Below are 17,953 nucleotides of genomic sequence, written 5' to 3' on the forward strand. Positions count from 1 at the left end.
CCTCTTATGTTTTTGGGGTTTTGAAAAATAAAAAATAACTGAAAATCCCGTCTAAATATACTCCTCTCAGACTCCCTGTGCGGACCACACAAAATCAACTACGGCCGCACAGCCTCTCAGGCTCACTGTGCGGACCGCATAAAATCAATTGCGGCTGCACAGCCTCTCAGATTCCCTGTGCGGACCGCACAAAATCCACTACGGCCGCACAGCCACCAGTGCGGACAACACAAAACCAATGCGGACCGCACTAGCAGGTTCAGAGAGCTGCAACTTTTTTTTGAACCTCCAATAGTCATGTTTAAGCCTAAGACACTCCGGAACCTACCCGAAACTCACCCGAGCCCTCGGAGCTCCTAACCAAACATACGTACTAACTCAATGACATCATACGAATTTATCCCTGCGATCAAATCGCCAAGATAACCTCAATAACAACGAATTAAGCTTCAAAATCAAAGAATTTTTCTCAAACTTCGTAAAACATCAACTTTTGCAATTTTGGTCCGAATCACGTCAAATGACATCCGTTTTTCACCAAATTTTAATCTTTCAAATACTATAACAAGTTTGCATCGGGCTCCGGAACCAAAATACGGTCCAGATAACAATGGTTTCAAATATTAATTCCTTTTTTCATTTCTTAGATAATTCAGTAAAACAATTTCTTTTCAAAAATTGATTTCTAAGGCTTGGGACCTCGGAATTCATCTCCGGGCATACGCCCAAGTCCCATATTTTACTGCGGACCTCCCGGGATCATCGAAACACGGATCCGGATCCGTTTGCTCAAAATGTTGACCAAAGTCAACCATAATCAAATTTTTAACTCTAAAGATTTCTATTTCTCATATTTTCACATAGAAGGCTTTCCGGATATAGGTCCGGACCACGCACGTAAATCAAGGTGGGGTAATAAGGAGGTTTTTAGGCCTCGGAACACTGAATTCAATTGCAACACAAGTGATGACCTTTTGGTCATCACATTCTCCACCTCTAAAACAACCGTTCGTCCTCGAACAGACATAAGAAGGAAGTACCTGAGTCGGTAAAAAGATGGGGATAACGGCTTCGCATATCGGACTCAGACTCCTAGGTCGATGCCTCGGCGGGCTGAACTCTCCACTGAACACGAACAGAAGGAAAACTCTTCGATCTCAACTGACGAACCTGCCGGTCTAGAATAGCTACCAGCTCCTCCTCATATGACAAGTCCTTGTCCAACTGGACAGTGCTGAAATCCAACACGTGGGATGGATCGCCGTGATACTTCCGAAGCATGGACACATGAAAAACTAGATGCACGGCTGACAAGCTCGGCGGCCATGCAAGTCTATAAGCCACCTCTCCCACTCGATCAAGAATCTCAAACGGGCCAATGAACCTAGGGCTAAGCTTGCCCTTCTTCCCAAATCTCATCACGCCCTTCATAGGCGACACTCGAAGCAATACTCGCTCACCGACCATGAATGCCAAATCACGAACCTTGCGGTCAGCATAACTCTTTTGCCTGGACTGAGCTGTACGAAGCCTATCCTGAATAATCCTGACCTTGTCCAAGGCATCCTGAACCAGATGCGTACCCAACAACCGAGCCTCTCCCGTCTCAAACCATCCAATCGGAGACCGACACCGCCTACCATATAAAGCCTCATACGGAGCCATCTGAATACTCGACTGGTAGCTGTTGTTGTAAGCAAACTCTGCTAAGGGAAAAAACTAATCCCACGAGCCTCCAAAGTCAATGACACAAGCTCAGAGCATATCCTCCAAAATGTGAATAGTCCGCTCGGACTGCCCGTCCGTATGAGGCTAAAATGTTGTGCTTAACTCAACTCGCGTGCCCAACTCTCGCTGGACTGCTCTCCAGAAATGGGAGGTAAACTGCGTGCCTCGATCCGAGATGATAGACTCGGGCACACCATGAAGACGAACAACCTCCCGAATATAGATCTCAGCTAACCTCTCGGAAGAGTAGCATACTGCCACAGGAAGGAAATGCGCTGACTTGGTCATCCTATCAACAATAACCCATACTGCATCAAACTTACTCTGAGTCTATGGGAGACCAACAAGGAAGTCCATAGTGATACGCTCCCATTTCCACTCAGGAATCTCAATCTTTTGAAATGAACCACCGTCTGATGTTCGTACTTAACCTGCTGACAATTCAAACACCGAGCCACATATGCAACGATATCCTTCTTCATTCTCCGCCACCAGTAATGCTGCGGAAAATCCTGATACATCTTCGCGGTGCCCGGATGAATAGAGTACCGGGAAATATGGGCCTCCTCTAAAATCAACTCTCAAAGCCCATCCACATTAGGCACACAAACTCGACCCTGCAATCTCAAAACTCCATCATCACCTAAGGTAACCTGCTTGGCACCTCCATGCTGCACCGTGTCTCTGAGGACACACAAATATGGATCATCATACTGCCGATCTCGGATATGCTCCAATAATGAAGAGCGAGCGATTGTGCAAGCTAACACACGGCTGGGCTCAGAAACATTCAACCTCACGAACTGATTGGCCAAAGCCTGAACATCCAAAGCAAGCGGCCTCTCACCGACCGGAATATAAGCAAGACTGCCCATACTGGCTAACTTACAGATAATGCCTCCAAACCTTCAACACATGAACAATGATTACCAACTCCAAGTCATGAACCAGATAGTTCTTCTCATGAATCTTCAACTACCGCGAAGCATAGGCAATGACCTCGCTATCCTGCATCAACACTACACCAAGTCCTATACGAGATGCATCACAATAGACTGTATAAGGCCCTGAACCTGTAGGCAAAACCAACACCGGTGCCGTAGTCAGAGCTGTCTTGAGCTTCTAAAATCTCGCCTCACACTCGTCCGACCATCTGAACTACGCACCCTTCTAGGTCAACCTGGTCATCGGTGCTGCAATAGACGAAAACCCCTCCACGAACCGATGATAGTAGCCTGCCAATCCCAAGAAACTCCGAAACTCTGTAGCTGATGTTGGTCTAGTCCAGTTCTTGACTGCCTCAATCTTCTTCGAATCAACCTGAATACCTTCTGCTGATACAACATTACCCAGAAATGCAACTGAACTCAACCAGAACTCACACTTCGAGAACTTAACATATAACTGACTATCCCTCAAGGTTTGAATAACCACTCTAAGATGCTACTTGTGCTCCTCCCGGCTGCGGGAATAAATCAAAATATCATCAATGAAGACTATCACGAACGAATCAAAATAAAGCCTGAACACTCAGTTCATCAAATCCATAAAAGCTGCCGGAGCATTTGTCAACCCGAATGACATAACCAAGAACTCATAATGCCCATACCGAGTATGGAAAGCTGTCTTAAGGACATCGAATGCCCTAATCCTCAACTGATGGTAGCCAAATCTCAAATCAATCTTTGAAAATACCTTGACACCCTGAAGTTGATCAAACAAATCATCAATCCTTGGTAATGGATACTTATTCTTGATTGTAACCTTGTACAACTGCCGGTAATCAACACACATTCTCATCGACCCATCCTTCTTCTTAACAAACAACATCGGCGCACCCCAAGGCGAAATACAGGGTCTAGTGAAACCCTTCTTAAGCAAGTTTTGCAACTGCTCCTTCAACTCTTTCAACTCAGGCGAGGCCATATAATAAGGCGGGATAGAAATGGGCTGAGTGCCTGGAGCTAAATCAATGCAAAAGTCAATATCCCTGTCGGGTGGCATACCCGGCAGGTCTGAAGGGAATACCTCAGGAAACTCACGAACAACGGGCACAAAATCAATAGAAGGAACCTCAGCACTAGAATCACGAACGTATGCCAAATAGGCCAAACACGATCACACTACGGGTAGAATGACCATGAGCCCCTCTCCACTCTAAACGAGGCAAACCCGGTAAGGCTAAGGTCACAGTCTTGGTATGACAGTCCAAGATATCATGGTAAGGTGATAACCAGTCCATCCCCAATATAACATCGAAATCGACCATGTCCAGAAGCAACAAATCTACTTGAGTCTCAAGACCCCCAATCACAACTACACAAGAGCGATGGACTCGATCAACCACAATAGAATCACCTACCAGTGTAGACACATAAACAGGAACACTCAATGAAGCACTAGGCATGACCAGATACGGTGCAAAATAAGATGAAACATATGAGTATGTAGACCCTGGATCAAATAACACTGAACCATCTCTATCACAAACTAGAACCGTACCCGTAATAATTGTATCTGAAGCCTTAGCCTTGGGACTGGCTGGGAGAGCATAACATCGAGGCTGGGCCCCACCACCCTGAACTACATCTCTAGGACGGCCTGTTGCTGGTTGGCCTCCACCTCTAGCGGCCTGAGCTCCACCTCTAGTACCTCTACCTCCACCTCTACCCCTACCTCTAGCTGGCTGGACGGGCTGTGGAACACCTAGTGCCTGAACCATGGCACGGGAACCTTGATGCTGAGAGCTACTCGGTGCTCGAGGGCAAAACCTAGAAATGTGACCCGTATCACCACAAGTGTAACAAGCCCTCGGCTGTTGAGACTGTTGGCCCTGATGACCTGAATGACCACCCTGAAAACTCTGAAACAGCGGTACACTGATAGGAGCAGGTGGTGCACTGTAGGACTGCTGATCAGAATACTGCATCTGGGGTCACAACTATCCCATGTTCCTAAGAACCTCGTGATAGCTGTCTAGATAATCTTGGGGATCCTCAGTAGATGCACCGCTGAAAGTAGCAGTGAAGAGCTTGGTGAACCTATCCAACATTCACAAATCATCGGCAGACATAGTTGCTCCATCACCGGTCTGAGCTACCACACCTGGATGAACTGCTAGAGTATGAATCTGGGGAGCTACCTGCTTCGGAGTGCGAGTAGCAGAAGTCTGGGCTCCTCCTCTAGCCTGAGAGACGGCTGGTGCTACAAGAAGCAAGCCTGCCCAGGTGACACTCTACATGAGGCCACTAGATGGACCAGAGCATCTTGAAGAACTGGGGTAGCGATAAACCCCTCTGGGACCTGATCTGGGCCCACCAGAACTGTTGGGGCCGGAACCTCATCATCAAAGTCAACCTGAGGCTCCGCCACTGGTGCTGCTGCTCGAGGTTGAGCTCTGCCCCTACCTCGGCCTCTAGCATGGCCTCGGCCTTGCCCCCTGCCCCTCATGGGAGCTGCTGCCGGGGGATCGAGCTGCTAGTTAATGGATGAGGAAGCGCATGTTCTCACCATCTGCGAAAGAACAGAGCAGAAATTCAATTAGCATTGAGAAACCAAACCGCACGATAGGAAATAATAAATGCGAAGTTTTCCTACTCTGTAGCCTCTAGGGGATAAATACAGACGTCTCTGTACCGATCCCTCAGACTCTACTAAGCTTGTCTGTGAACTGTGAGACCCATGTAACCTAGAGCTCTGATACCAACTTGTCACGACCCGAATTTCCCACCCTCGGGAGTCGTGATGGCGCTTACTAATGTGATCTAGGCAAGGCAATCATTTAACTACTTATTTCATTACTTAATTATTTCTTTTAAACAACATAAGATGATAACATGAAAACAACGAAACTTTAAATAATTAAGCGGAAGATAACAACTAAATATCTGTAATCTGCATCTATTACAACTTTTAAAACCTAAAGCACCCAAAACCTAGTGTCACAGTGTCACAGACGGTCTAAGATTTACTACATACAAGGTCTGAAGAAAATGAAAATACACTGTTTCTGAATAAAAGGAAAATGAAATAGGAAATAGGAATAGAGGAGACGCTAGGGCCTGCGGACGCCTGCAGGTCTACCTTGGATCTCTGCGTGGACTAAAGGTAGCCTCCATGCTACGGTCCAAAAGCTACCGGGATCTGCACATAGTGCAGAGTGTAGTATCAGCACAACCGACCCCATGTGCTAGTAAGTGTCTAGCCTAACCTCGGCGAAGTAGTGACGAGGCTAGGACCAGACTACCAAATAAACCTGTGCAGTTCAAATATATACAGCGGAAAAGAAATACAAAAATAACCAGTCAATATGGGAGGGGGAGCATGCTATGGGGGATACAATAATTCCGAATAGAAAGATATCAAGTAATGAAAGAACAACACAACTCGGATATCAACAAAGAATCAGAAATCAACAAATGCACGGCATCACCCTTCGTGCTATTAGCTATTACTCTCATCCTCACCAAAACAATTATATAATAAAAGTGTGCACGGCATCACCCTTCGTGCTTTTACTCTCCTTCCTCACCATATAATCAACAAAATCGACACAAAATAGTACATCGTGTGGCACGGAATCACCCTTCGTGCTTAACACTCTTTCCTCACCATGAAATCAATATAATAGGCATGGAATGGTACATCGTGCAGCACGACATCACCCTTTGTGCTTTACACTCTTTCCTCACAAAATAAACAATGCACGACATCACCCTTCATGCCTTAACTCTCTTCCTTACCCAAACAACAATCACAAACAATAGGGCAAGAAAATAAATGAAATTTGCAATAAGAATCTCGGCAAGGGAACAACAATTCAACAATTAAGTCCCGGTAAGGGAGCAACATCAATAATATCAACATCCCTGCAAGGGAGATAACCAATAAAGCAACAATATCCTGGCAAGGGAACAATTTAATAACCTCTTTCTCTTATTCACTTTTACTTCACAACTCACTTTACCACTTGAGCCAATGCTCCAAAGGGTTCAATCAACTCATATGCTTTCACAATTCGTAATATAACTTGAGCCAATGCTCCTCGATGTTTAAAGGTCATAATTCCTTCTACAAACTTTTCACAACAAATAGAAATCAACTCTAAAGCATGGATAATAAAACGAAGTCATAAAAATCACAATATAAGACTCACGGGCATGCTTGACACCAACGTATAGATACTCATCACCATGCCTATACGTCGTACTCAACATTTATCACATAGCAAATAGGACTCAACTCCTAATCCCTCAAGCTAAGGTTAGACCAATTCGCTCGTATCTAGTCACAAATTACTTAATTACATCAATAAACGCTAAATGAATCAGTTTGAATGCATGAAAATGAGTTTTCTAAAGTTTTACCCAAAAAGTCAAAAATTGCCCCCGGGCCCACATGGTCAAAACCCGAGGTTCGAACCAAAACCCGATTACCCATTCCCCCACGAACTCAAATATATAATTTGTTTTGAAATCGGACCTCAAATCGAGGTCCAAATCCCCAATTTTTGAAAAACCTAGGTTCTACCCAAAACACCTAATTTCCCTCATGAAAATCATTAATTTTGAGTTGAAATCATGTTAAAAGATGTTAAGGAGTGAAGAAAATGATTTAGAAATCACTTACCAATATTTTGGAGAAGAAAAGTTGTTTGAAAAATCGCCTCTTATGTTTGTGGGGTTTTGAAAAATGAAAAATAACTGAAAATCCCATCTAAATATACTCCTCTCAGACTCCTTGTGCGGGCCGCACAAAATCAACTGCGGCCGCACAGCCTCTCAGGCTCACTGTGCGGACCGCACAAAATCAACTGCGGCTGCACAGCCTCTCAGATTCCCTGTGCGGATCGCACAAAATCCACTGCGGCCGCACAACCTCTCAGACTCCCTGTGCGAACCACACAAAATCCACTAAGGCCGCACAGCCACCAGTGCGGACAGCACAAAACCAATGCGGACCGCACTAACAGGTTCAGAGAGCCGCAGCTTGTTTTTTGAACCTCCAATAGCTATTTTTAAGCCTAAGACACCCCTGAACCTACCCGAAACTCACCCGAGCCTTCGGAGCTCCTAATCGAACATACGTACTAACTCAATGACGTCATATGAATTTATCCATGCGATCAAATCGCCAAGATAACCTCAATAACAACGAATTAAGCCTCAAAATCAAAAAAAAAATTCTTAAACTTCGTAAAACATCAACTTTTGCAATTTAGGTCCGAATCACGTCAAATGACATCCGTTTTTCACCAAATTTTACAGTTATCTTTCAAATACTATAACAAGTTTGCACCGGGCTCCGGAACCAAAATACGGGCCCGATAACATTGGTTTCAAACATTAATTTTTTTCTTTATTTCTTAGATAATTCAGTAAAACAATTTCTTTTCAAAAATTGATTTATAAGGCTTGGGACCTCGGAATTCATCTCCGAGTATACGCCCAAGTCTCATATTTTACTATGGACCTCCCAGGATTGTCGAAACAGGGATCTGAGTCCGTTTACTCAAAATGTTGACCAAAGTCAACCATAATCAAATTTTTTAACTCTAAAGATTTCTATTTCTCATATTTTCACATAGAAAGGCTTTCCGGATATAGGCCCGGACCGCACACTATATAAAATATATACAAAAAAGATTGTCACTATACAAAATATATACAAAATAGATGTCACTATACAAAATAGATCGTCATTATACAATTTATGTACAATAGACTATCACTTTATAAAAAATATACTAAATAGACTATCACTATACAAAAAATATACATAGACTATCACTATACATAAAATATATAAAATTGACATTTCGTGCTATTAGATGTAATATGTTTGCGCCGGAGGAACATTTCGTATCAATGGTGAAAAACATGACCTATTAAAAATTTGAGGGGCTATAAAGGGTCATTTTCTATAATAAAAAAAATCAGAAATAGTCTGATTTATAATTGGTAATTGAAAAGTAGGTACAATTTCAAAAGTAATCAAAATTTAGTCACTTTTTCATGTAAAAATAAAATTTAAATAAAAACACCTTAAAGCCAAAATTTCCGTGAAGGACATGCGACCTCGCACCTGCGGTCCCCAATCCGCAGGTGCGGAAATGACAGAAGCAGCAAAATCGGTAGCATTAACTCAAAGCCGAACTTTCCGTCAACTACCCAAATGCATCCTGAGGCCATCGGGACCTCAACCAAACATGCCAACAAGTCACATATCACCATTCAAACTTATTCCAACCCTCGGGACACTCAAGACAATATCAAAACACCCAATCACCCTCGGATTCAAGCCTAAGAGTTTCCAAACTTCTGAATTCCGCAAACGGTGCCAAAACCTATCAAACCTCATCCGAATGACCTAACATTTTGCACACACATCACAATTGACACTACGGACCTACTCCAAGTTTCAGAATTTCATTCCGACCCCGACATCAAAATTTCCATTGCCGACAGGAAAATGCCAAATTTCCAATTTTGCCAATTCAAGCCTAATTCTACCACGGACCTCCAAATCACATTTCGGGCACGCTCCCAAGACCAAAATCACCTAACGGAGCTAACCAAATCATAAAAATCCAAATCCGAGAACGAATACTAAAAAGTCAAAACCTGGTCAAACCTTTCAAATTTAAAGCTTCAAGCTGAGAATCATTCTTCCATCTGTGCCGATTAACCTGAAAACCAAAACCAACGATTTACATAAGTCATAATACATCATACGGGGCTTGTCATGCCCGAGAACTGGCGAGCGAAGTGCAAATGCTTAAAATGGCCGATCGAGTCGTTGCAAAAATAGACTGTCACTATATAATTTATATACAAAATAGACTTTCACTATACAATTTATATACTAAATAGACTGTCACTATACAATTTATATACTAAATAGACTGTCACTATACAATTTATATACTAAATAGACTGTCACTATACAAAATAGATGTCACTAAACAAAATATATACGAAAAATGATTGTCACTATACAAAAACTATTCAAAATAGATGTCACTATATAAAATATATACAAAAAAGATTGTCACTATACAAAATATATACAAAATAGATGTCACTATACAAAATAGATCGTCATTATACAATTTATGTACAATAGACTATCACTTTATAAAAAATATACTAAATAGACTGTCACTATACAAAAAATATACATAGACTGTCACTATACATAAAATATATAAAATAGACATTTCGGGCTATTAGATGTAATATGTTTGGGCTAGAGGGATATTTCGTGTCAATGGTGAAAAACATGAGCTATTAAAATTTTGAGGGGCTATAGAGGGTCATTTTCTATAAAAAAAATCATAAATAGTTTGATTTACAACATGTAACTGAAAAGTTGGTACAGTTTCAAAAGTAATCAAAATTTAGTTACTTTTTCATGTAAAAATAAAATTTAAATAAAAACACCTTAAAAATCATGAAAAATTCTAGTATAATATGTTGGAGTTCGAATTTTTTACATGTGAGATTCCAGCATAATATGCTGGAATTTCATAATGTGACGAAGTTCCAACATAATATGCTGAAAGTTTATACGCAAGAGCTTCATAATCTATCATATTATGCTAGAGTTGTCCATATTTCAGCGAGGGTATTTTTGTCTAGATTTTATCTCTACATAAAATAGTAATTATTTTTCAATGACTTTGCAAACGTTGGTTGTTTTTCGATTGTCAATTATAAATCTGGCTAGCCCATACTATTTTCACATAAAAACTTACTCATTATCAAGATTTGTCTTTCATAAAGAGCATACTACAAAGCTCACTATAAAAGAACTTTTCTCCGACAAGTCCCTGAGCCAACGAGAAAAAGGGGATTGCATCTATAACTGATTTTGGGGTTACTATTGAAGTCATACTTGCATTGTACAAAAAATTACGAAATTTACACATTTCAAAATACACTTAAAAATTCGCATTTGATCACTTTTCGAATTTACAAATTTAGGGTTTCGAAATCGGATTTGAAGCTCTTCTATTGCTTCAAAGTGCAACTTCAGAATCGGAATTGAAGTTATATCTCTTCAATGCAACTTCAAAATTGGATTTGAAGTTCATCCATCTCTTCAAGGCAACTTCAAAATTGGATCTGAAGTTCTTCTATCTCTTCAATGCAACTTTAGAATTGGGATCTAAAGTTCTTCTATCTCTTAAATGCAACTTCAGAATCAAATCTGAAGTTCTTTTTTATCTCTCAAGAGGTTCGTTTCATCAGTTTCAACAAGAACACCTTCAAACAAGCTTTCTCTAGGTTCAACAACGGTGGCTTTCGATTTCTCCACCACAATCTACAAAAACAGCTCAAAAGTTGGAATATCAGTTTTAAGACAAGGAAGGAGAAGAAGAGAATAGAAGGAGAAACAGCCGCAAAGAAGCAACCGCAGGGAAGAAAAAGAAGCAGCAGCAGGCGAAAAACAGAGAAGAAAGTGGTAAGTTAAATGAAGACAATCAAATAGGACGCCCGTGAAATTTTTATAGAAAAATAGTCAGTGCAGTTACAAAACCAGGTTAATTTCTCGTAGTTTTTTATTACGTTATCAATTGAAGTACACGTATTATCTGACCATGGTTAAGTTACGGTTAATATAGAAGAGATCTGTCATGCATTGACCCAAAAAATCATAAGCAGCTTCTGAACCAAATTAAGAATGGCCCAACAAAAGTGATAACAATCTAGCAAACTGGTCCTCGATCTTTTTACATTATCTTTATACTCTTCCACCAGTCTTTGTAATATCATATGGATTGGGGATGAACACAAGCATACAAAGTAAAAAAGACGAGCTCAAAAAGAAGAAAATTAGAAGAAGGAAAATACCCGAGTCCACAAGGTGGAAAACAACTCTAATTCAAAGTTAAACTTACTCAGGACAGTACAAAGGAAACCGAGAATTCACCAACAGTTTTACTTAAGAAAGTCTTATTACCAGCAAGCTGGAGTTGAATGCTAAAACCTATTTCGAACGCTGCTACTTTATGACAATTCATAAACTCCAATAAAAGGCACCAGTACAGAACCAATCCACAACTTCCCGTTTTTCTCCTCGACCTCACTTAAAAACTTCAAGGTTTTGCTCTCGACATCTTCTAAAACTTCCAAGACTTGCCCCTCCTCACTTAGCTTAATTGCAGTTGCATGTGGCTGCCCTCCAACTAACAGGTAATGCAGTTGCTGGAAGGTGAATGGAAGTTTTAGCAATGTCCTTCCGAGCCAAGAATTGGATGTGACCAACCGTGCAAGCAGCGACCTTTTTGAATGCAAAGCAACCCAGAACTCCCCTCTGGAGTTTCTTCTAATGTTGTCTGGATATCCTGGTAGATCAGCAAATGTAGCATGTTTTCCTGCATCAGGGCCTTTAAGCCAATACTTTACTATTCTACCAGTAGAAGTTTCAGCCACCAGTACAAAGGACTTGTCTTTGCTCAAGGCTACACCATTGGCGAACGCAAGGCCTCGTAGTAAAACTGTCACTGCTTTGGTTGATTTGTCGTATTTCATCAGCCGGCCAGTCTTGTCTCCAATTACGACAGATGCAATAAATTGCCTAAATAAAACATGAAAAATTGGAATCAGTCTCTGAACGGATCTCTCTACCTTATGAAGTAGAGGAGGTGAGGGCTTTCACAGTTCACGTTTGCAGGCTATCATCTGAAAAGCTCAATCATCACAAGTGCGATGGTAGATAAGCTGCTCATTACAGAAAGAATACAACTTGACCATAAGAATGTCAGTTTGACACAGTGCCAGCTTCCTACTAAGGCTACTACATGCAGCATATCACTTAGAAGCTAATAATGGAAACTGACTTCTCTGCTTTGCTGTGTTATCAACGACAACTTACATGCGATCTAATCTAGATATATACTAAACTATAACACTCAATTTGCTTCGCATGAATAGATTCACATTTCAGATTATTCCATTGGCAATAAATTACCTCCTTTGGAATTGTGTGCTGGTATCTGTGAAGTAAATGATATCTTCTTGCTCATCAAGGTCCATGTCATTTGTGAAGCGCAGAGGCTGGCCTTCAACTTCTGTGACAAGTGGGGTAGCTAATCCTCCAGATGGCCCCACAACTTGAAGTCCTAAGTAGGCATCAGCAATGTAGAGGTCCCCAGTTCTTGTATCAAATCGTAAGCCCAGCGGCCTTCCACATACATGCTCCATATGGGGAGCAAAGGGGCGCACACATTCCTTCCTTGAAGATAGATGTCAAATTCCATTAGATAATGCTGAAATTGTCAATTGGAGAATGTTGTATACATAGAAGAGATATTAGCTTCATTCTGCAAAGTTCAAACTGTGCATGTATATTATCATTATGCAAAGTTCAAACTGAGCATGTATATTACCTTCTTGGTACTCTTTTTGAAGTTTCTTTATAAACGTTATTTTACCCGATTAAAAGAAGAAAAAAATAACTGTGCCTGTATACTAACCAGAATCTTGCAATTGCTATATGTGAAGATAAGCCTGTAACTTGAAAAGAGAACCTATCACCTACTCCTGGACTTAACTTTAGTCCTTATTTCAATACCAGCATTTCTGATTGCTAAACAAGTTATTGCTGAACGTAGATCTAAGTATATCTGTTTTTAGATCTCTGTTTTCTTTCACTCCATTCGAATCTTCCTAGCTAAAAGGACTATGTATGACAGAGCATGACACGGGCCACTTGAAATGCAACTGCTAATAACAAGTCCATCTGCACAGGTTTCTCTTAGAGGTTAAAGGTATAATCTTGCTTCTTGAACATAAATAAAAAGCATCAAAACTTTCAAGTGCTTCCCTGCTTAGACAAGGCTTCTTTACTTTCTCCTTTCAATAAAGACACAGATGAAGGGTCATTTTTTTTAAGAATCTGATTAAATAAAGCCTAGATGAACAAAGACAAACAGCCATCAAATAAAAAGATGACACACAGTATGAGTCCTTAGGTGACAGATAAGAAGAACCAGCAAAATAAGAAGATGAGTAGATGACTAACATCTAGTTTAAACTTTAAAAGAAGTTATTAAAGAAATTGTTTCAAGTTGAATGTAAGGATGCTGAGATAGAGAAAACATGACTGTACAACTTAATATTGGAACTTATTGAAGATTTACTGAAAAAACTTATCTATAGATGCATTTCAATAATTAGGACGTCCCAAAATAAAAGGTTTGGTTAGACAAATGGAAAGTTTAATAGAATACAACTAGAACTAACTGGAAGTTCATGACTATGAATTTTAAACATGCCTTTTTTTGGTTACTGGGGTTTAAGATATACCATTAGCTCTACTCATGACGGACAAACAATAAAGCTTTCTAAGGTATACTAATTTCTCCCAAATCATCGCTTTTCAGGTCTAGAGATTCAATACATAAATTTATAGTTAACTCCATCTACGAAAACACACGTCACTGTACAAAAACAAATTGAGTAGGGGTGTGCATTCGAATCGATTATTTGTTATCGGTTTATCGATTTTGATTTCGAAATTTTCCTTATCGAGTTATCGATTTCGATTTCGATTTTGTCCTCTTCGGTTATCGGTTTATTAATAAACCGATAAGATATACTAAAAAGACAAATATACCCTTATTCTATAATACCCTTTCCTTTTACCCTAAGTCCCTAACCCTATTATTTCCTCTACCCATTCTTCAGCGCCGCTTTAAAGAGAGGTCTTCTCTTTAAAGGAGAGCTTCCTTGCTTGGGAAAAGCTTCTTCAAAGCCCACTCCCAACCGAGACAGAGGTGATGGACTTAAGATATTAAGACTACTGAAACTAAGCCACTAGAAAATGGATGGGACAGAGCTCAGCACAGGGAACATCTTACTGAACAAACGGGGCTACAAACATCAAACAAAAATGTAACGTGAGGTAATCTAGAAATCTCATCTCTTGATGTTTTGTGTCATGGGCTACTTCCCGTAAGATAGTAGCTCTAATACCTGCTTTCACCTTTGTCCTGGATTTCTTTGCATATATGGTAACTCGTTAGCTTCGTAATTTCCCACTGTATAAGCTCTCTGGTCATACAAGTATGTAGAAACTACAGGCCTTTTAATGCGGCTAACTGGCAGATCCTCTTAACCCTTATATGCAGCGGCGGAGTTAGCCTATCAGCTACGGGTCCAACCGAATCAAGTAGCTTTGGTCCAATTTCTGTATTTGTCTTACGAAATTTATTGAATCGATAAGTGGAATCCCGCAAATTTTCTTATTAGTGTAATCGATAACCGAATCGATAAGCCCCAAAAATCGATAAATCGAAATCGAAAAAATCGAAACCTTATTGAAACGATAACGATAAGCATATGTACAAATCGATAAGTAATTATCGATAAGGGTCAAAATCGAATCGATAAATCGAATGCACACCCCTAAAATTGAGTAAAGTAAGGTTCTTCAATCTCCTGAATACACAGATTCCAAGATCAGAGGCCTATAAACCCGTATAAACATGTCTAAAAGTCTAAGCTATGTTCACAATTGACACTTCCATTAATCATAAGAAACAACTAGTCCAGAGCTTAAGGAGGAAGGTTATCTCAAAAAAACTGCAACCACTAAAGATCTGTGCACCTTAGTTAAGAACATAACATCATGGAAGCAAAGGTTCCACATACGCAATACAAATTACTTGAGATTAAAGATTAGTTATTGTTGTTACACTTACATGAGGTCTTGTGTTTATCAGGAATTTGTTCAGCTTGTTAAGAGGTTATGTCAATCAACGGATACGTGAAATTTAGAGAATCTCTAGCATTAGGAGAACCCCTAATTTATTATAAAAGTCAAATTGTAGTATAAGAAAAAAATAAGCCCGAATAGAATGGTGCAGCCATAGTTAGGACTAGCTTAGTCAATTGATTGATAGAATATGTCTGGAACTTAAAGGTATGGCCGAGCAGTCAAGAAAGCTGGAATGGACCGTGCATGATCCGGGTTCAAATCAAAACTTAGGTTATTTTTTCTCATTTGTCTAAACCATGGTGGACCGGGTAACCACATACTTTTACTAGTAGAAAGTAGTAGGTACCAGTGGATTAAACAAGGTAGACGCTATCTCTCCTACATACCACCATTATCATTTGAATAGATACTATACCATCATCACCATTCATCAAGTAAATTACAAATTGCAAGCATATCTTTGTTTTAATTGGGTATTAATAACAATAATAACTAGTCGAAGCATCAAACCAGCTTTAAGATAATGTCAGTGTTAGTCCATCATCCACCAAGTTACGAACCATGCGCCAGCTAGCCCTCGGCAATTTCTAATTTACCCCCCCAAAAAAGTACCTCTCTTCTTCCAAGAATCACTTTTGCAACATTTCTGAAAGTTCTATCATACTTTTTTCTCCCTTTACATAAATTTTTTTTACACCAAAGTCCTAAGAGGCTTGGCCATTTAAATTTCAAAGCTCTCATTCCAACCAATCCATTATAGTAATACAACTTAGGGATCATTTAATCGGCCAATTGCAAGCATTTTAAACCATGTTTAAAGAATTTAACAATTACTAACCTAAAGATCTACAGAATATAAAAACGTAAAGTCAGGAAAATAAACAAGGGATTGGGATTTCTTCTTTACCTTTGAGATGAAGTGACAGCAAAATCAACCCAACCTTGAGAATCTCCTTGCCACTTAAGAATCCGGCCATCGGCAACGCCAGTATATGGACCTTCTCCATTTGGGTCAAACGCAAGACTTTCTGGCCCAACAGCTCCTTTCAGCTGAATTACCTCAGCTTTAGATAAAAGGTCTTTGGAGCCTGCTATTGAAGGTGGCCTGTACACATTTTTGGAGCTCAAAGTTAAAATTACAGTGATTATTGCGAGTGCTGATGCACTAAAGATTAGCTTTGTAGTGTTCATGGGAAGTATCAAGTATGATTTTTTTTCCGGTTTCGTTTACGTAAGATAGAAATGATCCTAGAAGATAGACGGATATTTCAATCCAAAAAAACGAGTGAGCAAAGTTCGGGTGAAACCCAATGTTGACTTTTCCAATTTGTGCTTTTGACGGACATTTATTTGTGAATTTCGAAAAAACCATAAAATGGGAGAACTTTCTGCCAAATAAATATGCAATTTAGGGGTGGTTTGGTACGAGGTATTAGAAAAAATAATACAAGCATTAGCTCTATGTATTATTAATATTTTATTTGGTATATTTTTTTAAATATGTGTATAACTAATATTTGTATTAATTATACATCATACTTGGTATTATTCTATGTATAAGTAATGCATTGAAAACTATCACATTAGTAATACCAATGCTATTAATGCATGCATTAGTATAGTTAAAGACAAAATTATCCTTAAAGTACCTTAAAGTTAGAGAATATGAAGAGTACTTTTGTAAACAACTATTTTTCTTAAAATTTATGCAATGCATTATAATTTTTAATACACCACACCAAACAGTAGATAAGAAATAATATCTGCATAACTAATGCTTACATTACTAATCCATGCATTACTAATACACCTTATTCCGCACTATTCTTATACACTCTACCAAACGACCCCTTAGGGTGCCGTCTAAATGGCTACAATAATAATACAATATAGTAGTAGTATTCAGTTGAATACATAAGAAAAACATAAATTTTAACTTAATTAATATAATTGCGAGCACAAAACAAAACTTTGCTTAATAAATGCAGGGGCATTTGTATCTATACCCGCTTTTTAGGTCATGTTTTAACTTATACCCACTTTGCAAAAAATATTGCAAGCGTACCCATTTTCGCGTAACTTCAGGCATACGGACCTGAAGTGTAGCATTTGGCCTGGCTTGCAAAGGCAATCACACAAACTTCAGTTCATAATGCAAAATTGCAAACTTCAGTTCAATAAAACATCAGCATGCGTTGGCTGAAGTTTTTGTTTGTAATTGCTGAACTTCAGCATTCTAGTAGCTGAAGCTTTGTTATGTATTTGCTGAACTTTAGCATGTTTTAGCTGAAGCTTTGTTCTGTTTGTGATGAACTTCAGGGCTAAAGTTTGTTTTGTATTTGCTGAACTTCAGCATTCTAGGAGCTAAAGTTTTTGTTTATATTTGTTGAACTTCAACATTCTTAGAGCTGAAGTTCTAAAACAATAATGAATTTAATTGTTACACCTCACGTTTTCATACGTGAGAGTACGTCGTAAGCCATTGATGTAAGCTCGGAAA

The 17,953-nt window shown here is 39.6% G+C and overlaps 1 protein-coding gene across 1 annotated transcript; it reads right to left on the minus strand.

The window, feature by feature from the left end:
- Window positions 1-11,564: 11,564 nt before the first annotated feature.
- On the minus strand, window positions 11,565-16,765 carry LOC107803233 (protein STRICTOSIDINE SYNTHASE-LIKE 10-like). The gene is made up of 3 exons (XM_016626880.2): window positions 16,361-16,765; window positions 12,703-12,966; window positions 11,565-12,309 (listed from the first exon to the last, which is right to left on the minus strand). Exons 1-3 carry the CDS (start codon window positions 16,642-16,644, stop codon window positions 11,739-11,741), a joined length of 1,119 nt encoding a protein of 372 aa, XP_016482366.1. The 5' UTR covers window positions 16,645-16,765; the 3' UTR covers window positions 11,565-11,738.
- Between the last annotated feature and the right edge of the window lie 1,188 nt (window positions 16,766-17,953).

This window comes from Nicotiana tabacum, chromosome 5 (genome assembly GCF_000715075.1).
Source record: "Nicotiana tabacum cultivar K326 chromosome 5, ASM71507v2, whole genome shotgun sequence".
NCBI classification, from domain to species: domain Eukaryota; kingdom Viridiplantae; phylum Streptophyta; class Magnoliopsida; order Solanales; family Solanaceae; genus Nicotiana; species Nicotiana tabacum.